Source organism: Ictidomys tridecemlineatus, chromosome 3 (assembly GCF_052094955.1).
Source record: "Ictidomys tridecemlineatus isolate mIctTri1 chromosome 3, mIctTri1.hap1, whole genome shotgun sequence".
NCBI classification, from domain to species: Eukaryota; Metazoa; Chordata; class Mammalia; order Rodentia; family Sciuridae; genus Ictidomys; species Ictidomys tridecemlineatus.
In genome coordinates, this window is record NC_135479.1 from 130210308 (window position 1) to 130237527 (window position 27220).

The following is a 27220-nucleotide window of genomic DNA, read 5'->3' on the forward strand; positions in this document are numbered from 1 at the left end:
TTTTTCCAAATGAATTTTAGAACTGTTTTTTCTTGATCTGTGAAGAATGACATCTTGATAGGGATTGCATTGAATCTGTATTACACTTAGTAGTATGGTAGTATGGCCATTTATTAATTTTGCCTATCCAAGAACATCGAAGGTCTTTATATCTTTCAAGGTCATCTTCAGTTTCTTTCTTTAAGTATTTTATAGTTTTCATTGTAGAGGTCTTTCATCTCAGTTAAATTTATTTCTAATTTTTTTAAATTTGAGGTTATTGTGGATAGTTTTCCTAAATTTCTTAAATAATATTCATTATTGGAGTATAGAAAAACAATTGATTTAGGTATATTGATCTTTTATCCTTCTACTTTGGTAAATTTGTTTATCAGCTCTAGAAGTCTTTTGGAGTTTTCAGGGTCTTATAAATATAGGATCATGTCATCAGCAAATAGAAATAATTTGACTTCTTCTTTTCCAGTTTGTATCCATTTATTTTCCTTCTCTGGCCTCATTGCTCTGACTAGAGTTTCAAGAACTGTGTTGAATAAGATTTGTGAGAGTAGACATCCTTGTCTTGTTCCTGATTTTAGAAGAAATGCTTTCATTTTTTTTTTCTGTTCAGTATGATATTGGCCTTTGGTTTGTCTTAAATAGTGTTTGCAGTGTTGAGCCAAGTTCTTTATATCCCTAGTTTCTCTAGTGTTTTAAACATGAATAGGTACTGGGCTTCGTCCAATGCTTTTTCTGCATCTGTTGAGATTATTGTAATTCTTGTCCCCAACTCTTATTTATGTGGTGATTTACATTTATTGATTCCCATATGTTGAACCAAACTTGTATCACTGGGATGAAACCCACTTGATCATGGTGCACTATCTTCTTAATGTGTTTTTGAATGTGGTTTGCCAATATTCTATTAAGAATATTTTCATCTGTGTTCTTCATCAAAGATGTTGATCTGAAATTTTCTTTCCTTGTTGTTTGTTTGTTTGTTTGATTTTGGTATCATGGTAATACTGGCTTCATAGAATGAATTTGTCAATGTTACCTCCTTTTCTATTTCATGGAATATTTGAGAAGGATTGGCATTAGTTCTTTTTTAGAGGTCTGGTAAAACTGGGCTGAGACTCTATCTGGTTCAGGGCTTTCCTTTATTGGAAGGCTTTTAATATCTGCTTCAATTTCATTACTTGATATTGATCTGTTTTTTATATCCTCATGATTCAATTTGTGTAAGTCATATATCTCTAAGAATTTGTCATTATCTTAAAGATTTTCCAGATTATTGGAGTATAAATTTTCAAAATAGTTTCTAATGATTCTCTGTATTTCAGTAGTGTCTCTGGTGATATTTCCTTTTTCATCTGTACTTCTGTTAATTTGAGTCTTCTGTATTTTGGTTAGTTTGGCTAAAGATTTATCAATCTTGTTTATCCTTTCAAAGAACCAACTTTTGTTTCATTGATCCTTTGTATTTTTTTATTCTCAATTTTATTAATTTTGTCTCTGACTTAAAATTTTTTCTGTCTTCTGCTCATTTTGATATTAGTTTGGTCTTTTTTTCCCTAAGATCTTGAGATATAATGTTAGATTATTTGTCTATTTTTTAAATGTAGGAACTCAGTGCTATAAACTTTCCTCTTAGAAATGCCTTCATACTGTTCTAGAAATTTTAATATGTTGTATCTCCATTCTCTTTTGTTTCTAAGAATTTTTCTAAATTTCCTCCCCTGATTTTTTTCTGTAACCCATTCTTCATTCAAAAGTGTATTATTTCACCAAGCACAGTGGCACATACCTATAATCCCAGTGACTCAGGGAGCTGAGGCAGGAGGATTGCAAGTTCAAACCCAGCCTCAGCAATTTAGGGAGGCCCTAAGCAACTCAGTGAGTCTCTGTCTCTAATAAAATATAAAAAATGGCTGGGTATGTGCCTCGGTGGTTAAGCACCCTGGGTTCAATATCAGGTACAAAAAAAAAAGTGTTATTTCATCTCCAGGTGTTACTTAGTTTCTGTTTTTTATTGTCATTGATTTCTAATTTGGATGCATCCCTTAACCAACTATGAAGTGACCTTCATTGTTTCTTCTGATTAATTTTGGCTTGAAGTCTATTTTGTTTTATGTGAGAGTAGCTAACCTTGCTTGCTTTTCGGTATCCATTTGTATGGAATATCTTTTCCCTCCTTTCACCTTCAGTCTGTGGTTGTCTTTATATGGTGAGTCTCTTTTAAACAATATATGGCTTGGTTTTATTTTTTTAATCCAATTTGCCAATCTGTGTCTTTTGATGAAAGAGTGTAGTTCATTTACATTCAGGTTGTTATACAGAATTGATGTTTATTTCCTGCCATTTTGATTTAATTCTAGTGCTTCAGACTTAATTCTCCTTTAATTGACTGTTCTTCTAGTGTATTTCTTCCCTGTGCTGATTTTCATTTTTCTTTTTCTTTCTCACTCCTTCTTCTTCTCCTTCTCCTTCTCCTATGAAATATTTCATTGAATATGTTTTGTTTTGTTTTAGGGTGGGGCCTTACCAGAGATTGAACTCGGGGCACTCAACCACTGAGCCACATCCCCAGCCCTATTTTGTATTTTAGTTAGAGACAAGATATCACTGAGTTGCTTTTAGCACTTCACTTTTGCTGAGGCTGGCTTTGAACTCACAATCCTCTTGCCTCACTCAGCCTGAGCCACTGGGATTACAGCTGTGCACCACCACACCTGGTATAATGTATCTTTTTTTGATTTGCCTGTTTGGAGTTCTATATATATCTCATTCTTGGATTTCTATCTCCTTCCTAATATTTGGAAAATATTTCTAGTATTATATTATTGAAAAAATTGCGCATTCCTTAAATGTGTATTTTAGAGCCTTTGTCTACCCTCATGATTCTTAAAATTGGTGTCTTGATGTTATCCCAAATTTCCTGAATATTCTGGTCATGGTCTTTTAACATCTTTTTTTTATTGTGGACTTTATTTTCAAGATTATATACTTTGTCTTCAAGGTCTGAAAAACCTTTCTTCAAAGTGGATTAATCTATTTATGATGCTTTCCATTGAATTTTTTAATTTATTGAGTCTTTTATTTTCAGGATTTTGTTTTGGTTCTTTCTCATAATATTTCCTTATCAAAATGATCATTTACTTCCTGTATTTTCTAATTTTATTTCTTACATCTCCTTTTAGCTTGTTGAACATTTTAACATGAACTTCCTAAATTTTTTTTCCAACATTTCCTCCACTGTGGTATCAATGTGGTTAGTTGGTGAAATGTTGAAGGCTGTTTAGAATGCTTTGTTTTCTTGCTTGTTATACTGCTTATATATCTACCCATCTGTTGGGTTGATTATCACTTCTTTAATGCAAAGGACTATTTTGTGAGCTTCTTTATCTTAAGAGCCCTGGGCTGGCACATAACCAGGTATTGATACTTGCACTCCATGTATGTCCTCTGCTATTCCTAGTATCAGCACCACTTTGAGAGAAAACATTTAACTCTCTTTATTATGATTACTTCAGAGCAAAATTGCAAACTATTCAACCTTATAAAAAGTGAAAAACTTGTTAATACTGTTCTCCACAGTTCCTTTAAGACAAGTATAAACTTGTATTAAAGTTTGGGAATAGGTTGAAAAATTAGTTATTAAATATAGTAAATTGCCGTAATATTACATAAGGGCTAAAAGGGGGAGGAGAGAAAAATTGAATACAAGAATGTGATGTTCATCATTATACAAAATATATGTATAAAGATTTGAATTTGGTGTCAACATATCTTATATACAAACAGAGATATGAAAAATTGTGGTATATATGTGTATTAAGAATCATAATGCAAAAAAAAGAGTACATGTATAATGGCATAATTTGGCATGAACATACTTTATATATAAAGTTACGAAAAATTGTGCTGTATATGGGTAATAATGAGTGTAATGCATTCCACTATTGTCATGTATTTAAAAAATAAATTTAAAAAAGAAGAGAGAAAAAATAAAAAACAAAGAAAAGTTTAAAAAGAATATTAACACCATAATAAAAAGAAGAAAAAGATCAATGTGGGGGAGATTAAAGTAGTAGCTGGAATATAAGAGGGAAAGAGGGAATAAGTGTAAACCTGAGCTAGGAGAACAAAGAATTATTCCAATTAATGTTTTAAAACATTGGAAGAAATACAGTCAGATGAGTTGAGGTCACAATGTTGGGTAATACAGTAATAACTATAAATCAAAATTATGAATAAGAATATATATGATCAAAGTTGATATTCGAGCTATTTATAGTAAACCATACCAAGTGAAAATTTTTTATTGAGTCTTGGTTTGGATTTCATCAGGATTTGGGACTTTTAGAAGATGTCCATCACCTTTGGCTATGGTTTTCCCCAGAGGTTCTAGGGCACAAGAGCCACCCCCTATTTTCTATGGATGACCCACCAGCCCGTTCTGGTTCTGAATTGTCAGCCTAGATCCAGAGGCCTGAGGCTGAATTCTCTGAGGGTGTGGTACTTTGTCTGTTGGTTATTTCCATTCTGTTGGCTGTCTACAAGTATGGAACTTCTGTTTGTGGGGTTTCTGTGGATACTCTAGGGCACAGGAACATCCCCACTGACAACACAGATCACCAGGGCACTGTCCCTACTACTGGGTAAAGCAACTCAGTGGTTCACCTGGGTTCTAGTTTTCACTGCCCACCGTTATGAACCATAGGCACCACTTCCCTCTACTGCCTCGGACAGAGGCAGCTGTCCTGCCGGTGGCCAAACTCCCACCCACTGAATCCAGGCACCATTTCTTTCCACTGCCCAGGATAAATGACTGTTTTCCCACCTGGTTTTCAGCACTCACTTCCCACTCCCCAGTGAGTCTGCTCCATCTCTGTCTGAGATCCCCAGGCTTCTACTTCCTGGGGGTGGGTCTATTACACCCTGCTGCCCTTGTTGGGGCAGCTAGTAGCAATCCCTCTACAAGTTCCTTCTAAACAAATTATTGAGACATGTCACAGCTGGGATTCTTCTGGTTTAATTTGTTGCTATCTGGAGGTGGGAAGATGCCCTATTGATTTAATTTCTTTCAGTGTAGCTGATGAGCTGTGAGTTCCACAAAATGGCTGCCACACACAGCTTTTTCCAGCACAGCTTTTTCCCCATGATTTGGATTAAATGGCTTGATCTTTTTCAGTGACCCCACTCTGCTCCTGTTGTATTTTTATTTGGTCTGCTTTTCTTTCCAGTGGTTGATACAGGAGTAAGCTTATTTGTTTTTCCTCTTACTCTTTCTCTATAGCCCCTCTTCCTCCCTCCTCTCTGGTCCAAGTTGAAGTTAAGGATCTCTGCCCTTATTTTCTATTTCAGTTTGGGTCTTATACTATTTATTCTGTCACCTCCCTCTCTGGACAGCTGTTCCTTCACTGCCTCCTTCCTGAGCTATGGAGAGATTGAGGATCACCACCTAGCTCTCTTCCTCTAACTTAGGTCCTCTCCTGAACCCTGTCAAAGATTTTTTCAAGGTCATAAATTATGAAAATTCTTTAGCATATAAATTGTGCATAACAAATACATTTGCATATAGAATTTTTATTTATAAAAAATTTTATGAAATGATACATACTTATATTTTAATAGCATGCAAAATAGAAAGTTAAAAGAAGAATGTTTTTTAAAAAAATTATCAATATATTTCAACAATCACCCAGAAATAACCATCATTATCATTTGGTGGACATTACTATAGATATTTTTTGTCTGCCAAGGTTGATATAATTTTAGAAAAAATGAATCAAATAATGTTTGCTTTTAAAAATATTATAGTCTTCTCTAGGAAGCTTATATAAAACTGAGGAATTTGTAATTTTCAAATAAATGTTTCTTTACCATATTATCTCTTAATAAGTCTAACATTAAAAAATCTGAATAACTAATAAAGTAATATTATTACACTTTGGTTTTTATTATGTCTACAATGTCAAGCCAATAAGGAAATGCACATGAACTAACCCTTGCTTCCTGATATCCTCTCTGTCCTCCTAATTTTAATTAGTTTAGTTATTATACCTTATTAAATTTTATAATACATTCTTTTCTATATACAAAATTCTCATAGTTGTTTTGTCTTTATTTAAATGGATTATGGACTTAATTCCAGTCCTTTTACCAAGATTTTTCCATTCCTGAGTTTTTATTCTTATTTATCGTTTGGTTGACTGGCTGTATTTGGACACGTTTACATTTTGATAGAGAAACATGAAAGTATAGACACCTTACAGTTTTGTTTATATGCGTTTAATGCTAAGCTTTTTTTGCGTGTGGTTTTATTTCTTTTAAAAAATTTTTTCTAATTAGTTATACATGACAGAATTCATTTTGACACATACATAAATGGAATATAACTTCTCTTTCTGATAGAGTTACACCTATCGTGTAATCATTTATGCATATAGGGTAATTATGTCTGATTCATTCTACTGTCCTTGTACCCACCTATCCCCTCCCCTCCCTTCATCCCCTCTAATCCAGAGTTCTTCTATTCTTCCCCACCCTACCCCCTTATTGTGAATTAGCATCCACATATCAGAGAAAACATTCAGCCTTTGGTTCTTTGGGATTGGCTCATTTCCACTTTAATGCTAAGCTTTTTAAAAAATGTTTTGTCTATCTCCTCTCAAATATATTTTTGATACCTTTTACTACCTTTTGATAATACCACATGGGAAATTTAAGGAAAAAAGACATTTTTGCTATCTCTTTAAAATATAATAGTTTAGGTATACTTAAATGAAATAGTCTAGACTCACAGATATTAACAGTAGAGTTGAATATCGAAGCCTTACTAGGGATTATTTTTTCTATAGTTGAACTCTGTAGCTCTTAATCAAAGATGAATTTTTGCCACTTTGATGTTGCAAAAGGAAAATTGTTTGTTATTGTTGTTAAAAAAATATGTCTGAGTTGAAATTTGTGCCTTTTAATAAAGGTGTTAGCTATTAGACCTCTTTCTATTTTTTGAAATGTTCATTTCTCTAAGATTGATACTAGACCATTTACTGGCTGCATTTAAGAAAAGTCTACCTGTAGGAGAAGTCTGTCCCTCTTCCCTGTTACACACACACCACTCTGTATGCCCACTCCCACTCACAACTGATTTCTGCTTTATTTCCGAACAGATTTAATAACAATACAAAAATTTGAGTTTCATTTTCATGTAAATATCATTTTATGAAAATCTTAGGCTTTTACATATTACTAAATATTAAGTTTGGGGGATTTTAATGACTGTTTGCTTTGTCTCTTTTTATTTATTTATTTATTTTTGTGTTAGAAAAAGTGAGAACAAGAGCTGTTCCAACAGACCAATAGTAACTAGAAAATTTGAGATGTCCAAAGCTTGATAATGATTCCCCACTGAAAGTTTCATAGGAAGATTAGACCCCAGGAAGTTGGGGTCTCAGTTCTTTTCCACAGTAGTGTCTCTAAGCACTCACCTACCTTTGCTTAGCTGTCCGTGTTGCTACCCTAGTGTCCAGGGACATATACAACAAAGCCTATGCTTTCATTATGCATGCAATTCTCTGAAATGAAAACTGTTACATTCTGTGAGAAAGTAATTCAGGTTTAGTTTTATTGTTCTCTCAGGAAATGGAATTTTCTATAATGGAGAGTTATTTTAACTTGTGGGGTTTTAGAGTTATTCAAGTTAATTTTTTTTTTTTTTTGTAGTTGTAGATGAACAGCGTGCCTTTATTTGTTTTGTTTTTATGTGGTGGTGCTAAGGATCGAATCCAGTGCCTCATACGTGCTAGTGTCTCACAAATGCTCTGCCACTGAGCTACAGCCCCAGCCCTCCAAGTTAACATTTTAAGAATCAATATTAAAGAGTAAGAGAGATAAAAATATTTAAAAGTTTTTCAGCATATAGTAGTGTTGATGTGGAGATTTAATGGAAGAAGAACAACTCCTATTTAGGGCATGAACACATCCCATGGATTTTCTTTAGTTCCACATCATGCTTTCCTATCTGATATTTAGAAAACAGGAATAAGACCTTTAAAAAGATAATTCTTCTAAATTGTCTGATTTAAGTAAGAAAATCAAATTTGAAATTGAAATCAAATTTCTTTTTCTTTTTTAAAGAGTGAAAGGAATAGGATTTATTCAAGTGTGAAAAACAGAAAAAGAGCTCTTACAGGAGCAAACCTGATAGGGGTTGCCCAAAAATCAAATTTCTGAACATAATAAATATAAAAACCAAAAGGTAAAAAATTAGGTATGTCATATATGAAAGGAAAGTGACCGTGACACTCGGGGCGACCAAGATATGTTTATTGCAGCAGTGTATGATTAACAGGGAAGGAAGAGAACAAGAGAAAGAGATCTAGGAAAGAGAGAGGGGGAAGGAGAGAGCAAAGCAAGAGAGAGAGAGCACGCCAGGAAATAGAGAAGAAAGGGAGAAAGAGGGGAGAGGGGAGAGTTTTATAGCCAAAATCTAATGGGGTCTGCAAGCTATCTTGTTGGCGTACAATGATTGGATCATACAGTAGTTGCTAAGGGTGTCATCTTCTGCCTTCAGGCAGACTAGGCAGGGGCTAGATGTGGGTTTCTGTTGCACCAGACAGTTGGGGGGCTCGGGGGTCGAGTGTTCAGTGGAGTTGAGTGGTCAGACTTGAGGCAAACAAGCCATAAGGAACCAGATGGGTGAGGGTCGAGTGTTCAGCTTGCTCCGAAACTAGCAATATACCTAATCTATAGAAGACCACAAAATACACAGAAATAAATGATATTTTCTCAAAAATGAGTTAAAATAGGCAACTTAAAGGTAAGTTTAATGAAATTAAGAATAAAATATAGGGTTAAAAGATCATGAGTAATGTTAAAATGAATGAAAATTTAAATAAAACAGGGATTGCCAGTAAAAGTAAGTATGATTAAACTAACATGAATGTAATAAAAAATGAACAGTATAAAATCCTGGCCTTAACCTCTGTTGGGGCAGATAAAGCCTTCCTGGTGGAGATCTTCACACAATGGGAAAGTCTGCAGGGTCCTTAGTGGGTTCCCCTTTCCTTAAACACTCCCATATCTTCATTGCCAGTCAGTTCCGCAGTAGGGGTGTACAGTGTATCCTCTTCTGTAAATAACCTCTCTTGTCTGTCAATACTGACTTTTCCTTATATCTCCTGGATGTTTGCATCAGTTGGTTGCTCCTAAGATACTGGATTAGGACATTTGTAAATTATTATCCAACAAAAAACATGTTTGAACTGTTAAAATGTATTAGCTTGATTTTTATAGTAAATATTTTCCTGAAGCTTAGGAAAAACAGACTTTGGAATCAGAGGGCTGATTTACTATAGTACAATAGTAGGAAAATTGCTTAATTTCTATTAACTTCAATTTCTTATCTCAAGTGAAGATAAAACCTACTGTATAAGGTTATTATGAGATTAAAATGACAAAATATACATAAGGCATTTAATATAGTACCTAACAGAACATCAGTGAATGAATGGTAGATCTATTTGTTTATCTCTTGATAAATTTGGTAATGCTGACTAAGATAATATTGACTGCTATTTCCTGGTCTTGTGAGACTTAGTAAATACAAATAATTCTTGATACAAGAAAACTTTGGATAACCTTTATTCATTTATTGCTTGACATTGCTGAAGAAAAAATGGAAGAGAGTAGCTATGGGGATATTTAGTCCTTTTGGTGGTACATGAAGTTATTCAGGCTTTCTCGGTGATAGATTTATAGAAAAGAAGGTAAGAACCTAACAGAAGCTCTTTCTTACTTTCTTGATCCTACCCTCTCTAGAGATAACAGAATTGCAATTCCAAGTCTTCCTTATGTTTCCCAAGGCTTCATGCTAAAGATCTTTTTAGCTTTGATCACTGCTTTTAATGTTTTTTCTCTTCCTCATCGAATGTTCCCTCTTCTTTTTCTAATTTTTACCAACAAATGTACACAGAAAGTACATTTCAACCTGCAGAACACTATACTGATACTCATTATTCCAAAAATAACAGAGACTTTGGTTTTTCTTGGGTTTCCTTTGACCTTATAGGCACTCTGGTTTCCATTATTAGAGGCAATGATGGCCCCTCAGAAGCTGTCCAGTTCAGCTGCCCCTCCTCTACTCTCTGAAGGTAAGTTCATCAGAACCACAGAGACAGAGCCGTCTCTGTCATCACCTAATTTTTATCTATAGAAATTGTCATTATGATATATTTTCTCAATTTCTTGTTATTTTCCTTAATGAAACCATATTAAGAATCGATCTCATCTTTCAGGTTTGTTCTTTTTGTTGTGCTAGTTATATAGTTTATCTTTTCAGTGTATCAACAATTTATCTAAAAATATCAAATTGGATTTGGTTGACTAAGTTTTTAAGAAGCTAATATGAGCCCACTATTTTCCTCTGAATCTCAAGGTGAAAACACTTATTCTAAACTAACTTTAATATTGACATTTTGTTACAACAGCTCTGAAGTCTTTGACCATGCAAGTTCTAAACAGCATGGCAGCATTTATTGCCCTTCCATCAATCTTGCAAAGAATATTACAGGTGAGTTAAAGAGGTGGGAGACTAAATGTTGATTGAGTTCTACTAATATTTTACCAGTAAATTAGGCTAATATTTAAAAGGGTCTCAAGCATAATGCAGCCAAATTTCTAACTAGCTAAATATCTAACTTGAATTAATCCTTGAAACTTTTCTGTCACCCCATGGGTATGGATATGTTATAACTGACCTTCAGTTAAGGTGTGCAACGTTCAGAAGGTCACTGTTCCCTTGGGATTCATACACACACACTTCCTATTGCTGTGTCAACTAGGAGAGAATTATGTATTTCCATCTGATTTTACTTTTCAGGTTAAAAAAAAAGATAACCTAAAAATTGTTAATATAGACATTTATTGATCATTTGTTGTTATTTAGATTTTATAACTCATTGTGAAACTGTTTTTATATTCAATTCTCAACTCCAGCTCTAAATTTTAGCTGGCTTTTTGTCTTAAATCTTTGTAGGATACATCATTTCTGCCTGTTTCCTTTAGGGAAAAAAAAAAAAACTTGTGTCTTCTCAGCTTATTCAAAAAGAGAACACTAAAAATACAGTAAGATATATTTTTAGAAAGACCTGTGAATATTCTTGGAGAAACAGCAGGAATTATACTTAGAGTCCATTTTATCTTTTCTCACTTTCTGAGTTATAGAGACACACACACACACACACAAATATATATATATTAAAATGTAATATGATGCCATTGGTCTTTATAATTTTCAAATGTTTTTCATCTAATCATATTGTCCCCATCAGCTCTCTAGCTCTTTTAGGACTCTCCAAGCTCCACTTCCCATGTGGTGTGAAGCCTCTGGGCAGTGTTTCTTTGACTATAATGTGTCTGTAGTGTTTCTTTGTTTATTCTATAAAGACCTCTGCATCTAGTAATCTCTGTCATCACATAGTACACCATCATTAAGAACATACATTTACATATATCTCATCAGATCCTTAGCAACTATCAAGTGTTGAGGGCTAGAGTTGTGACTCAGTAGTATAGCACTTGCCCAGCACATGTGGGGCACTGAGTTCGATTACTAGCACCACATAAAAAAACTAAGTAAACAAAATAAATATATCGTGAACATCTACAACTACAAAAAACGTGTTTTGAATGATTCTTTAATATAGACAACTTCTCGTATCCATTTAAAAATATATTAATCATAAAAATTTTAATTACATGTAAAGTAATATCTCCACAAGGCAGGGTATTTTACCAAGGAAATTTAGAAGAAAAGAAATTCTAAAGCGAAAAATACATTCTCTCTGTTTTTTTTTTTTTTGTTTGTTTGTTTGTTTTTTTGTTTTGTTTTGGGTACTAGGAGTTTAACCCAGGGGCAATAAACCACTGATCTACACCCCCAGCCCCTTTTTTATTTTTATTTTGAGACAGAGTCTCAGTAACTTGCTTAGGGACTCACTAAGTTGCTAACGCTGGCCTTGAACTTGCAATTCTCCTTTCTCAGCCTCCCAAGATGCTGGGATTGCAGGCATTTACCACTGTATCTAGCTCAGTGTATATATTTTGCTTTATGGAGAGCTTTAACCACATATTACCATACATAAATTCTAGCAAAATTAAAATTTTGTATTTCAAGGTTTGCATCTTTGAAGCCTTTTAATATCTGAAAATCTCCACTTTAATTTGAATTATACTGACTTTTATTATGATCATTTTCTTTTAGTGGCTGTTAACTCCTCACTAATCAGGAAAGATGTTATTTCTATTTTACCTCATTTATCTTACCATAGGTTAAAGAAGTTTTCAAAGTACTTTTTCAGATATCTCATGAAGCACACCACAATCTTGAGGTAGATGGAACTACTATAACAATTCCTGCTGACAAAGGAGAAAACTAGAATATAGAGAAGTTAAATCTCAGCCTATCTTTAGTGGCAGTTCCTGGACTACCACCACAGTCTTTCCTAATTCATGTTTTTTTCTGTTACATCACTGAAACTTATTTGTTTTGGTCTCTGCTCTTTAAAGGAGCTAGTCATTAATTTTTTAATTATATTTTTCTTTGTCTATTCATTACACAGATAGCTTTTATAAGAGACAAAGAATGTTTTGATACATCTATTCATAGGGTTCTAAGCAAGTAATAATGTTCACCTTTAAGGATTTTCTGCTCTAAATTCCTTGTAACTGCCATGGAAAACTGCCATATCAGTATCTCTACACTCACTCCACATGACAAGACCAGGAGCAGCCATGGGAAAGTGTGACCCTGTCTCCTGGCTCTCACTAGCTGATTTCAGTGTAGCCAATCAGAGTTCTTTTTAGAACTGAACTTGAGAAAGATACTTAAGTCTTTTGGTGGGGTTTCTGGATTATTTAGGGTACAAATTTCAGGAACCAACAAGTAATTTCTTTTCTGATTATATGGACTGGAATGTTGAAAAAAGGATAATCACCAGAGAGAAGAATGAAACAGACACAAAGAAGAGAATGAACAGGTGTATAAAAAAGATTCAAAACACACAAACCAGCAGAGGAGACATTACCAGGAGGAGATCTTGATGACCTTAGTACCTCATTCTAGTTCTTAAGACTTATTTGCATTCCTTTGCTTAAACTTGAACCACAATAATGCCTTTACAAAAATTATCTTTTTACAAAAATTATCTTTTTTGAATCAGTTAGACTGAAGTGGATTTCTGAATATATATAACCAAATAAGTACTAGTAAAACTGTATAACTGAAACAGACCAGAGGATTTGAAAAGTTATCCTGGAAGAAAAGAGGTCTTTTAAGAGCCTAAAGGAATCAGAGAAAGAACAGAGATTATTCTAAGCAGAGAGAACTACATTATAAAAACATTGAGGGGAAAACATGGGGAAGTTGTAATTGTTTAAGTATGCTTGGCACATAGGACAAGAATAAAAAATAATCTTGGAACTGAAATTTGTAGAGATAGGCAGAGACTGTGCCCTTAATTGCTTTGTGAACCATGATAAGGACTTCAGATTTTATTCTGAAGTCAGTAGGTTGTCATCAAGATTTTAAGCAAAGAAATGATAGAATGAAGTTTCTCTTTAGAAAGATCACTCAATATGCATTAAACAAGATGAATTAGAAGGGATTAAGACTAAAGACATAAACATATCTAGAAGGTAGTAGGTACTCAGAGTTTGGGAATTGGATTACAAAGAATGGAGAAGAGAAGGTAGACTTTGAAATCATTTGGGTGATAGAATTCACTGGACTTCGGCTGTGGTAGGAGGACACACAAAAATAAAAGGATACACAAAGAATCTAGTTAAGCTTTCGATTTCATGTGCATATGGCCAACAGTAGTGGGAGAGTATAAGACTGAAGTTTAGCAGAAGAGGCAAGAAGTGGAGATGTATACTTGGAAGTCATCAACATAGATATAGTAGTTAAATACTTGAAACTGGACGAATTTTATGAGAAAATGGGTTAGCAAGGAAAACAGAAGGCCAAAGATGGAGTTCTAAGAAATGTCTGAGTCAGACTCATTTACTTATTTTTATTTCCTGTTAGATTATATGGACCTTGAAAGGTAAGACTACACTTTGACTATTGCTCTATCACCAGAACCTTAGCACAGAGGCATCTTGCATATAATAGGTACTAAGTAACTATTTCTAAAATGCATAAAATCAAAGATGAAGGAATTATTCTGGCAAAGATGGAAAAACAGATGCCAAATTGCTGTCCTACTTGAAACAACCCCAAACTGGACAAAATATATGAAATGGTGATTTTCAAAAACAAAAATAGTGAATGTCATACAATAAATGACAGTGATTCTTGAAAAATAGGAAATGAAGTATGCCCTACTGGTAAGCACTGTGCCCATGTTTAGAAAGTTAAACATACTTACCATATGATTCAGCTGTTAAACTTTTATATAAATAAAAGCATATATCCAAAACCTTGTACACAAGTTTTCATAGCATATTCATATCTAATAACCCACAACTAGAAATAGTGTAAAACAGTCAAATGGATAAGCACTTATGGTATACCCATAATGGTAGAGTGTTGCTTAAAAATAAAAAGGAACTACTTATATACACTACCTCTTAGCTCAGGCTGCTATAACAGAATGCCACAGACTGCATGTCTTAAGCAACATTTGTTTCTCACAATTCTGGAGGCAGGTGGTCCATGACTAGCCTGTCTACAGAGTCAGGTCCAGCTGAGGGTTATCTTCATTGTTCACAGATAGTTGCCATCTGCTGAACCCTCACATGGGAGTGGAAGAAGAAACAAACTTTCTCCTATGTCTTTTTATAAGGTTACTATGTTGGCTGAAATATTTTGCAGTCCCACCAGAAACATGAGTGTACCTTTTCCCCCACATCCTCGCCAACACTTATTGGTTTGTACTCTTGATAGTTGCCATTCTGACTGGAGTGAGATAAAATCTTAGAGTGGCTTTGATTTGCATTTCTCTAATTGCTAGTGATGATGAACATTTTTTCATGTATTTGTTGATTGATCGATCGAATATCCGGAGAAGTGTCTGTTCATGTCCTTGGCCCATTTATTGTTTGGGTTATTTGTTGTTATTTGCTTTGTTTGATGTGCAAGTGGTAAAAATTTGCTCCCAAAATGTAATCCCACCATGAGAGCTGTACTCTCCTCACCTAATTCCCTCTGAGAGACTCCGTCTCCAAGTACCATCCATCATATTGGGGATTAAGGCTTTGGGGATGAGGGAACACAAACATTCAATCTGTAGCACCCTACAACATAGATGATCCTGAAATTACTGAGTGAAAGAAGCCAGAGAATACATACTGTATGGTTCCATTTGTATGAAATTATAGAAAATGCCAAATAATCTAAAACAATTGAAAGTAGGATGGTAGGTGGTGAAAAGTAGGGGATAGTGTTGGGAGATGCAGGTTCAGGGTGAGAGTGAGGAGGGATTTTTTTAGGACACAACATTTTAGATCTGATGGATATATTCATTATATGTCCAAATTTATCAAATTGTATGTCAATTAGACCTCTTCAAAGCTATTGTTTTAAAAAGTCAAGGATTGAGTTATAGTTAAACCTGTAAGTATTCATTTCTCCCTCTTCCAAGCACCCCCTCCAATTAAAAAGATAACAGAGGCATTAAAATGATATTTCCTTAGAAAGAATACATCAACTTATTAGGGATTTCAAAAAACATTTGAAAAACATAGGAGTAACAATGAGCAGAGCAAGGGAACCTCTAACCTAAGGTGTTTCATTGGTTACACTAACCAGAAGCTAGCCATTCTCTTGTCCCAGCCCATGAGAACTTAAGAACCTAGAAGATACTTTTCCTTCCCTCCTAGATTATTATCTTGTATACATTACCATTAGCCTATTAGCAAGAGAAATTAAAATATAGAATGTTTTAGACTCAGGGATAGGAAATACAGTAGAGGAGGGGAATAAAGTGTAGGGCTAAAAAAAATTGTAAAGCAGTATTAAGTTTACATAAAAATTTTGCACCAAGTACAGACAATTTCCATTTTCCCCTTCTTCCCTGTCCCCCTAGTTTCCCCTAATATTAACATCTGTATTGGTATGAGACATTTTAAAATTCATGAATCAATGTTGATACTAAAGCACATACTTTACATTAGGATTCACCCTTTATTTTGTATAATTCTGTGGGTTTTGACAAATGCATAATGTCATGTATCTACCATCACAGTATCATACAGAATAGTTTCACTGTCCTAAAAGTCTCCTGTACTCCACTTCATCCTACTCCCTGCCTTGATCCCTTGGCAACCACTGATTTTTTTTTTTTAACTATCTCTAAATTTTGTTTTTTCCAGAATGGCATATAATTTGAATAGTAAATCACATTGCCTTTTTTCACTTAGCAATGTGCATTTAGTGTTTTTCCATATCTTATGGGGGTTCAATAGCTCCTTTCTTTTTATCATTGAATCATACATACTCCATTGTATGGATATACCAGTTTGTCTATTCATTGACCTATTTAAGAACTCTTGGATGCTTCCAAGTTTTGTGAGTTTCCTTAAAGCTATGTAAACATTCATATGCAGGTTTTTGTGCGGATGTAAGTTTTCAACTTAGTTGAGTACATACCTAAAGTGTGACTGCTGAATTGTATAAACTATATTTATCTTTGCAAGAAATTGCCAAATGGCCTTCCAAAGTATCCTTAGTAATATATGTTCCCATCAGCAATGAATGAGAGTTCCTGTTGCTCCACATCCTCATCAGCATTTGGTGTTGTCAGTGTTTTGAATTTTAGCCATTATAATAGGTGTGTAGTGGTACCTTGTCTTTTAAATTTGCAGTTGCCTTATGACATAAGATATTGCATATCTTTTCATATGCTTTTTGTTTCAGCTGCATAATTTTATTGGGAGGAGTCTACCCAGATATTTGGCCTATTTTTTTCCAAAGTGTTTATTTTTTAGTTGTAGTTGGACACAATACCTTTATTTATTTTTATGTGGTGCTGAGGATCAAACCCAGGGCACGCACATGCTAGGCAAGTGCTCTTCCGTTGAGCCACAACCCCAGCCCCTTGGCCTATTTTTTATTTAAGGTGTTTGCTTTATTATTTTTGAGTTTTAAGTGTTCTTTGTATATTTTGAATAAGATCTTTTATAAGTTATGTATTTTGCAAATATTTTCTCCCAGTCTGTGGCTAGTTTTAGATTCTCTTAATTTCTTTTATAGAACAGAAGTTTTAACTTTTAATGAAGTTCAATGTATTGACTTTTCTTCCATAAGTCATGTTTTTGGCATTGCATATAAAAACTCATCACCAAACCTAAAGTTACCTATATTTTCTCCTGTTTTCCTCTAGAATTTTTGTAGTTATTCATTTAGCATATAGAGCCATGATCAATTTTGCATTAATTTTTGTAGAAAAAATGTATGGTCACTGTCAATTCTTTTTTTTTTTTTTTTTTGCATATCTGGTTGTTTCAACACCACTTTTTAAAAGACCTATCTCTTTCTCTATTGAAATTTCTCCATTGCCATTTGTTATTCGACTATATTATATGGGTCTCTTTCTGGGTTTATTTCTGTTGATTTATTTCCTATTCTTTCGCCAGTACCACACTGTCCCACCTCTATAATACCTCCTAGGCTGTGAGTTTTATAAAAGTACAAACTGTATCTATCATATTCCATTTTTTATCTCTAGCACCTAGCACAGTACCTAGAACATAGTATACATTCAATAAATATTAGCTCAATTACATAATGTTCTTGAGTAGTTCTCAAAGCTTATAAAGCACTTTTGTGTTCATTATCTTTTTTGATCTCTATGTACATTAAATAACAGCACCCTCAAATCTAGTGAGTAAATTGTCACTCAGAAAGATTAAATGACTTGCCCTAGTTTACTCCTTTATTGTGTTAGAATGACTGGTTTAATCCAGGTCTTCTAATTTCAAGTTTTAGGGCTTTTTTTCTGATATAACATGAGTCAAGATGTTTTTTATATTCATCTTTATCAGGTCCTGGGGTAGGGGAGAAAATAGAGAATGGCAGTTATTTAGATGTACAGTTTCTCTGACTCAACTGAAAAAATCCATTTTTCCAAAATAAAAATTCACATGATGTCAAATTATAAGAGGTTTTTGAGATCTTCTTGACCTCCAAATTTTATTCAAACTGATGCCTCAGACCTGAATTGTACAGACTTTTCTAGTGAATGTTAGTTGATAAGTGAGGGAGTGTTTTTAAGTTACCCATATATATATTATGTCATATATTTAGATATAGTCTTCACTCAATAGCAAAAGTAATTTTTGGTTCTTAAGAAGCTATTTATGAATTTCTTACTGTAGGAATTAAAGCAAGCAAGTGATTTATATACTCTCCTGCATAGAGTATCATTTATATTTTAAAGTTATGCTCAATTAGTAAAGATTTTCATTTTAAAACAAATCATACACACATGATTCAGTAAATGCCAGAAAGCAGTAAGAAAAAAAGTGGTAATCATTTCTTTAGTGCACTTTTGGAAAATTTTATGTGTACCAAATGTCCTCTTTTTTCATAGTTTACAAACAAGTTTAAGAGAAGCCTCAGTAGTTACTCATTGCTGAAGAATTCAGCTGACATCTTTGGAAAATAATTTGAAGTGCTAGTGGATTGTGTACATGCTGTGCTAGAAGCCTTGAGCTCACTTTTGCATTCTATAATTTATATGTTGTCCCAGCATGAGGTAGTTTTCATGGTTTTGCTTTTAAATTATGTATATTAAAGTAGAATGTACTGATATAAATATAGAAATGACCTATAAAGATTTCTTCTATTTCCCAGAATTTAACCTTTTAAGACATCTTTATTCTCCAAGTCACCCTTGTCATAAATACATGCCAGAACTACCTTAACATATTGGTTACAAATATTATTGTAGATAAAATATTACACTATCCATGGACATTTTGACTAAGAAACAAGTGTATTTATTGAAATATTGAATAAATCATAATTAAGTAATGGTGAAAGCATTAACATAATTCTGCTTTTATGTAAGGAAAATAAAATGAGGAAATTGTCTGGTAGGTATATAGCCTGAGGTGCTTTTCTAATAAAGGAACAGTGTTTTTAAATATTCACATTCTTGCCTTTTGTAAGTGGTCTCCACATTCTGGACAGGTATTTTTGGCTTAGAGATAATGATTTCTAAAAAGTTTTTCTATTAAGCTTTACATGATCTATTCAAGCCTAAACTTTTCAATTTGTTAATTGGTACACAAATACACAGTTCTTTTGTACCTTCCATTTCTTCAGCACAACTACAGCAGCTAGGAGGATAGAGGATCCTATGGGAGACAGCTTCATTCTTATCTAGCCAAACTCAGAGTACTGAAAACCAATCTCAGTTAGAAACTACACTGGATAATGCTCAGGATATATCAGTACAGTAAGGAAAAAAACAGATATAAAAGTACTGTATTTGAAATATGCAAATTTTGTATGCTGGGAAATTTATCTCTCATTCTCACCCTTTCTCTCCTCTAGAAACAGGACTGATAAGTATACATTAAACAGTATTTATCTCTGGGTGGTTGGATATTTTGTTTTGGTGGGAGAGGATTTGGAGGTTGCATTTTCCAGATTATTTGGCATACCTCAAGTCAGCAGCAGTGAAGAGAAGATTGGTTGGGTTGTTTGGGTATTTTTGGTGTTAAATTTTTTGAGTTCTTTATATATCCTGGAGATTAGCACTCTGACATGCATGTGGCAAAAACTTGCTCCCAAAATGTAGTCTCTCTCTTCATTGATTGTTTCTTTTGCTGAGAAGAAGCTTTTTAATTTGAGTCCATCCCATTTATTAATTCTTGATTTTATTTCTTGCATTTTAGGAGTCTTGTTAAGGAAGTTGGGGCCTAATCTGGTGTGATGAACATTTGGGCCTACTTTTTCCTTTATTAGGTGCAGGGTCTTTGAACTAATTTCTAGGTCCTTGATCCATTTTGAGTTGAGTTTTGTGCATGGTGAGAGATAGGGATTTATTTTCATTTTGCTGCATATGGATATCCAGTTCTCCCAGCACCATTTGCTAAAGAGGCTATCTTTTCTCCAGTGTATGGTTTTGGCACTTTATTTAGTATGAGATAACTGTATTTATGTGAGTTTGTCTCCGTGTTTTCTATTCTGTACCATTGGTCTACATGTCTATTTGGGTGCCAATACCATGCTGTTTTTGTTACTATAGCTTTTAGTATAGTTTAAGGTCTGATATTGCAATGCCTCCTGCTTTACTCTTCTTGCTGAGGATTAGTTTGACTATTCTGGGTCTCTTATTTTTCCAAATCAACTTCCTGATTGCTTTTTCTATTTCTGTAAGAAATAATGATGGGATTTTAATTGAAATTACATTGAATCTGTGTAGGGCTTGGGTAGTATGGCAATTCACACACTTATCAGAAGAAGATAGACATTCGATCAACAAATATATGAAAAAATGATCAACATCTCTATCAATTAGAGAAATGCAAATCAAAACTACTCTAAGATTTCATCTCACATCAGTCAGAATGGAAGTTACCAAGAATACAAACAGAGGGATCCAAGACAGCAGGCCAAAGGGAGGCAGCATTCTGTGTCACTCTGTGACCTGGCACTCAAGCAGTGAGAGTACTGTTTCTCTGCATGTGATATTCTTGCTCCCAGGCAGGAATCACAGCCACTGTGCCCGTGCAGGGCTCTAAGCCTTAGCAGCAGAGTAGGTTTCCCATCTACACGCCCATGCAGGACTACTGGGTCCCTGGACTACTGGATGCAGGATAATAGGCATCAGCACCCACAAAGAACTTTCAGCCACCACCTGAGCAGAAATCCCAGACACCACTCCCATGCAGGACAATAGCAGCTACCCAGGCGCAGGAACTCTGGCCACCACTCCCCCCCATCTACCAACATGGGGCTCCCCAGTCACCTCCATCTTGGGACTCTGAAAGCAACAGAGATATACTCCTGCACACCATAGCCTGCCTGCATCTGGGAACTTCACACAGGCTCTGAAGACAGCCAAAACCACACACTGCATGCCACAAGCTCTGTCTGAACACATCATCCACATCCAATGCCATCACCTGACCCGACACCCCATTGTTGAAAGCAGGCACCTCCATCTTGGGTCACTGTCATCACCATCTTTAGGGGGGCAACTCCCAGTTTGGAACTCCAGCTGGCCAGGTACCCAGTTTTCAACTCCCCCTTATTCCCAGCAGCCACTACCCCAGTATAGTGACACTGTGGTTACCTTCACCATCCTGAGGGCAGAGATACCAGCTAACAACAGATGACCCCATCTATTGGATGAGAAGGGAAGCAAGAAAGATACTGATCTTCAACCAAAACAATTCTTGTTTTTTCCTTTGAGATTTTTTTTTCTTCTCCTTTCCTATTTTCCTGCCCTCACATCCCCAACTTACGTGAAACCAAGTACTTTAGGTGAATTAGGATTTTGAGGTCTGGAACATCTGAATAGTATATTACAGTTGTGTTGTATATTCTTTTTTTCTTCCAATTTTTACTGTTTTAACATTTGTATTTTTCTTAATATATATCTGGGTTTTAAAAAAATTTTTTATACTTTTGTTTTATTTATTTTTATGTGGTGCTGAGGATTGAACCCAGGGCCTTGCAAGCGCTCTACCACCCAACACACCAGCCCATCTGTTTGTTTTATGTATTCTACTGTCTTCCCACTTACTTGTCTACCCAAAATTACTTCCTCTCTATTCTGCTACTAACCTTCTTCTTTAGATTTCTCTTCCACACTTCCTAAGATATAATAATTCTATATCTTTATCTTCTGACTCCTCAGCATATTATCCTACACCTCACCCCTAGTTCTTTGTTTACCATCAGAAACTATAAACCCTTTATAAACCTACCGATTATATTATAGATAATAATTGAATTCATCATTTCGGTACATTGTGACCAAACTGTAAATGTCTTAATAGCAACTGTTTTTAAGACTGTATATTGTTTATATTGGGATCCTTTAACTTTGTCCTTCCCCTCAAAGGAGAGGTATTGGAACCCTACAGGAACAGTATAAGCCTATAGGATAAAAACAAAAACACCTCGGATCCACAGTACTAGAAGGCAAGACACACAAGCAACATGAAAAGATAAGGAAGGAACATCCCCCAAACAAATCAAGATAATACATTATTAGAATCCATGGCCAGCACATCAGAAGAAATTACAGAGGAGGAGTTCAGGATGTACATAATTAAAATGTTCTGTGAATTAAAGGATGATATCAGCGAGCAAATACAGGCAGCAAAAGATCATTTTGACACAGAGCAACATAAACAAATACAGGAAGCAAAAATTACTTCAATAGGGAGATAGAGGTTCTGGAAAAAATCCTTGAAATAAAAGAAACAATAAATCAAATTAAAAGTTCTATTGAAACCATCACCAACAGAATAGATCACTTAGAAGACAGGATGTCAGACAATGAGGACAAAATATATAATCTCAAAAATAATGTAGACCACACAGGGAAAATGATAAGAAACCAGGAGCAGAACATTTAAGATATATGGGATAGCATAAAAAGAACAAATTTAAGAGTTATTGGGATAGAGGAAGGCATAGAGGTCCAAACCAAAGGAATGAACAATGAAATAATATCAGAAAATTTTCCAAACATGAAGAATAGATTGGAAAACCAGATTCAAGAGGCTACAGAACACCAAATGTATAAAATCACAACAGATCCACACCAAGACACATTATAATGAAAATGCTTAACATACAGAATAAGGAGAGAATATTAAAAACCATGAGAGAAAGGAATCAGATTACATATAGGGGGAAAACAATTAGATTATGTGCAGATTTTTTAAACCAGACCCTGAAAGCTAGAAGATCATAGAACAACATCTATCAGGCTCTGAAAGAAAATGGATGCCAACCAAGAATCTCATATCCAGCAAAAGTAAGCTTTAGATTTGATGATGAAATAAAAAACCTTCTATGATAAACAAAAGTTAAAAGAATTTCCAACTAGAAAGCCTGACTACAGAACATCCTCAGCAAAATATTCCCTGAAGAGGAATTGAAAAACAAAATGAAAATCAGCAGAGGGAGGTATTAAACTAAAGGAAGAATTAGTCAAAGGAGAAACCAAGTCAAGTTAAATAACAAGAATGACTGGGAATACAAATCATGTCTCAATAATAACCCTGAGTGTTAATGGCCTAAACTCACCAATCAAAAGACATAGGCTAGCAGATTGGATCAAAAAAAAAAAAAAAAAAAAAAAGACCCAACAGTATACTGCCTCCAGAAGACTCATCTCATAGAAAGAGACATCCACAGACTGAAGGTGAAAGATTGAGAAAAATTATATCACTCACATGGACTGCAGAAGCAAGTAGGGATTTCCATCCTCTTATCAAATAAAGTAGACTTCAAGCTAAAGTTAATCAAAAGGCATAAAGAAGAACATTTCATATTGCTCAAGGGAACCATACACCAACAAGACTTAACAGTTATAGATATATATGCCCCAAACAATGGAGCATTTATGTTCATCAAACAAATTCTTCTCAAGTTCAAGAGTCAAGTAGACCACAACACAATTATTTTGGGTGACTTTAACATGTCTCTTTTACCACTGGATAGATCTTCCAAACTAAAACTGAACAAAGAAACTATAGAACTCAATAATACAATCAATAACTTAGACTTAACTGACATATATAGAATATTTCATCCTTCAGAGAGTGAGTATACTTTCTTGTCAGCAGCACATAGATCCTTCTCTAAAATAGACCATATATCATGCCACAAAGAACCTCTTAGCAAATATAAAAATGTAGAGATACTACCCTGCATTCTATCAGATCATAATGGAAAGAAATTAGAAATCAATGATAAAATTTTTTTAAAAAGCTACTCCAATACCTAGAGATTAAATAATATGCTACTGAATGAACAATGAGTTGCAAAAGACATCTAGGAGGAGATTAAAAATTCTTAGAGGTGAATGAGAACACAGATAAAACGTATTGAAATCTCTGGGACACTGTGAAGGCAATGCTAAGAGGAAAGTTTATTGCATGGAGTTCATTTCTTAAAAGAAGAAAAAGTCAACAAATAGATGACCTAACTACATCTCAAAGCCCTAGAAAAAGAACAAATCAACACAAAAAGCAATAGAAGACAGGAAATAATTAAATTAGAGCTGAAATCAATGAAATTGAAACAATTGAAAAAATTGACAAAGCAAAAAGTTAGTTCTTTGAAAAAATAAATAAAGTTGACAACCCTTAGCCATGCTAATGAAGAAAAGGAGAGAGAAAACTCAAATTACTAACATATGTGATGAAAAAGGTACTGTCACAGCAGACACTACAGAAATACAGAAGGTAATTAGAAATTATTTTGAAAATTTGTACTCCAATAAAATAGAAAATATCAAAGGCATTGACAAATTTCTAGAGTCATATGATTTGCCCAAATTGAATCAGAATGATATACACAATTTAAACAGATCACTTTCAAGCAATGAAATAGAAAATATTATCAGAAGCCTACCAACCAAGAAAAGCCCAACACCAGATGGATACACAGCCAAATTCTACAAGACCTTTAAAGAAGAACTAATACCAGTATTCTTCAATTTATTTCAGGAAATAGAAAAATTTCAGGAAATAGAAAAAGAGGGAGCACTTCCAAACTCATTCTGTGAGGCCAATATCATCCTGATTCCTTCCAAAGGCAGGCAAAGACATTGAAAGAAAGAGAACTTCAGACCCATATCTCTAATGAACATAGATGCAAAAATTATGGCAAATTGAATACAAAACATACCAAAAAGATAGTATATCATGATCAAGTGGGATTTATTCCAGGGATGCAAGGTTGGTTCAATACATGGAAATCAATAAATGTAATTTATTACATCAATAGACTTAAAGATAAGAATCATACGATCATCTCAATAGATGCAGAAAAAGCATTCAGTAAGATACAGCACCCTTTCATGTTCAAAACACTAGAAAAACTAGGGATAATAGGAGCACATCTCAATATTATAAGAGCTATCTATGCTAAGCCCCAGGCCAACATCATTCTAAATGGAGAAAATTTGAAAGCATTCCCTCTAAAAACTGGAACAAGACAAGAATGCCTTCTCTCACCATTTCTATTTAACATAATTCTTGAAACACTGGCCAGAGCAACTAGATGAAGGAAATTAAAGGTGTACAGATAAGAAAAGAAGAAATCAAACTAGCACTATTTGCTGATGATATGATGCCAATGTCTCGGCTTGGCACAGAATCACGAGCCACCACACACCTTGTAGATTCAAACAGCAATCCTTTATTCCGGAACTCACACTGGCCCTGTACAAACACTTTCTGGGGAAATCCAAAATCTGCCGCACAATTCACTTCCCAAAACTTTCTCTCCACGGGAACTCAAGGATTGGGCGTGCCTGAGGCAGCAGGATACGCCCTATTCCCCCGCAGGGTACACCTTAAACCTGGAACTTCCCTAAACCCAAGGACGGGATACTCCCTAAAACCGGATCAGCTCTAAACCCGGATACACCCTGGTCTTTGAGCAAGGTCACCTTACTAAAGCATACATGCGATGTCCCATCGAATGTCCTCTAAGCAACATGGGGTACGCTGGCAAGGAAATTTCGATGCATCATTCCTACTTGGCAATGGCCCTCAGCATCATATGATTCTATACCTAGAGAAATTCCACCAGAAAACTTCTAGAACTAGTAAATGAATTCAGCAAAGTATCAGGGTACAAAAACAACACCCATAAATCCAAAGCGTTTTCTGTACATCAGTGACAAATCCTCCAAAAAGGAAATGAAGAAAAGTACCCATTTACAGTAGCCTCCAAAAAAATAAAATACATGGGAATCAACCTAATGAAAGAGGTGAAAGATCTCTAAAAACCACAGAATGCTAAAGAAAGAAAGTAAAGAAGACAAAATCAAGAATCAATAAATGGGATGGATTCAAACTAAAAAGCTTCTTCTCAGCAAAAGAAACAATCAGTGAACTGAATAGAGAGCCTACATCTTGGGAGCAAATTTTTACCACTTGCACTTCAGATAGAGCACTAATCTCTAGGATATATAAAGAACTCAAAAAGCTAAACACCAAAAAAATAATAAGTGGGCCAAGGACCTAAACAGACACTTCTCAGAAGAGGATATATAATCAATCAACAAATATATGAAAAAATGCTCATCATCTCTAGCAATTAGAGAAGTGCAAATCAAAACTACACTAAAATTTTATCTCACTCCTGTCAGAATGACAACTATTATGAAAACAAACAACAATAAGTCTTGTAAAGAAGATTATTAAGAAAGGGGATTAGATCATTTAACATTTATTTTTCCAAAGTATTTGAGATGTTCAAATGAAAACTAATGGACGTTTTCCAGTGAAGATTCATGAAAGAATGAATATCTTGTGGCTGTAAAAAATATACTTGAAGGGCTGGTGTTGTGGCTCAGCGGTAGAGCGCTCGCCTAGCACCGGCGGGACCCAGGTTTGATCCTCAACACCACATAAAAATAAAAGGCATTGTGTAGTGTCCGTCTACACCTAAAAAGTAAAAATATTATATTTGTGTGTGTGTGTATGTGTATGTGTGTGTGTATATATATATTTGAGTATATTTGGGTTTTTTCAGGTATTTTACTTCTTAAAGTAATTTAAAAATACCAAGAATCATAACAATTATATGTTTTTCTAATTAGGATCCAGTATATGGAAAAGGAAAACTTGGAGAAATCCAGGGTCTTATTCTGGGAATGTTAGATACCTTTAACTATGAACAAGTAAGTAAATCACTTTCTATTATCTGAGTATGCTCTAAGGTAGAAAAAAAGCTTTTTTTATAATTGTTTCCCCTTTGCCTCCATATTTTTTTCTTTAAAAATTGCCATCTCTTTACTGAAAGTAAGGTAAATTGAGATAAGTGTACCTTTTTCATCACATATGTTAGTAATTTGAGTTTTCTCTCTCCTTTTCTTCATTAGCATAGCTAAGGGTTGCCAACTTTATTTATTTTTTCAAAGAACTACCTTTGCTTTGTCAGTTTTTTTAGTTGTTTCAATTTCATTGATTTCAGCTTGATTAAGGTAGAAAAAAGGCTATTTTTATAATTTTCTCTTTTTTTTCTCCT

General features: G+C 34.5%; 1 protein-coding gene across 4 annotated transcripts in view; it reads left to right on the forward strand.

Annotated features, from left to right (window-relative positions):
• Positions 1-27220, forward strand: part of Vps8 (VPS8 subunit of CORVET complex) — a 256842-nt gene that overhangs the window by 175151 nt on the left and 54471 nt on the right. For all 4 annotated transcript variants that reach the window (XR_013436694.1, XM_013361064.4, XM_078043811.1 and 1 more), the window contains 3 exons: positions 10052-10133; positions 10470-10552; positions 26793-26873. Coding sequence is in view for 3 of the 4 variants with exons in the window: in XM_013361064.4 (XP_013216518.2) it covers positions 10052-10133; positions 10470-10552; positions 26793-26873 (246 nt within the window). In the remaining variant the exon portion in view is untranslated. The remainder of the gene's footprint in view (positions 1-10051; positions 10134-10469; positions 10553-26792; positions 26874-27220) is intronic.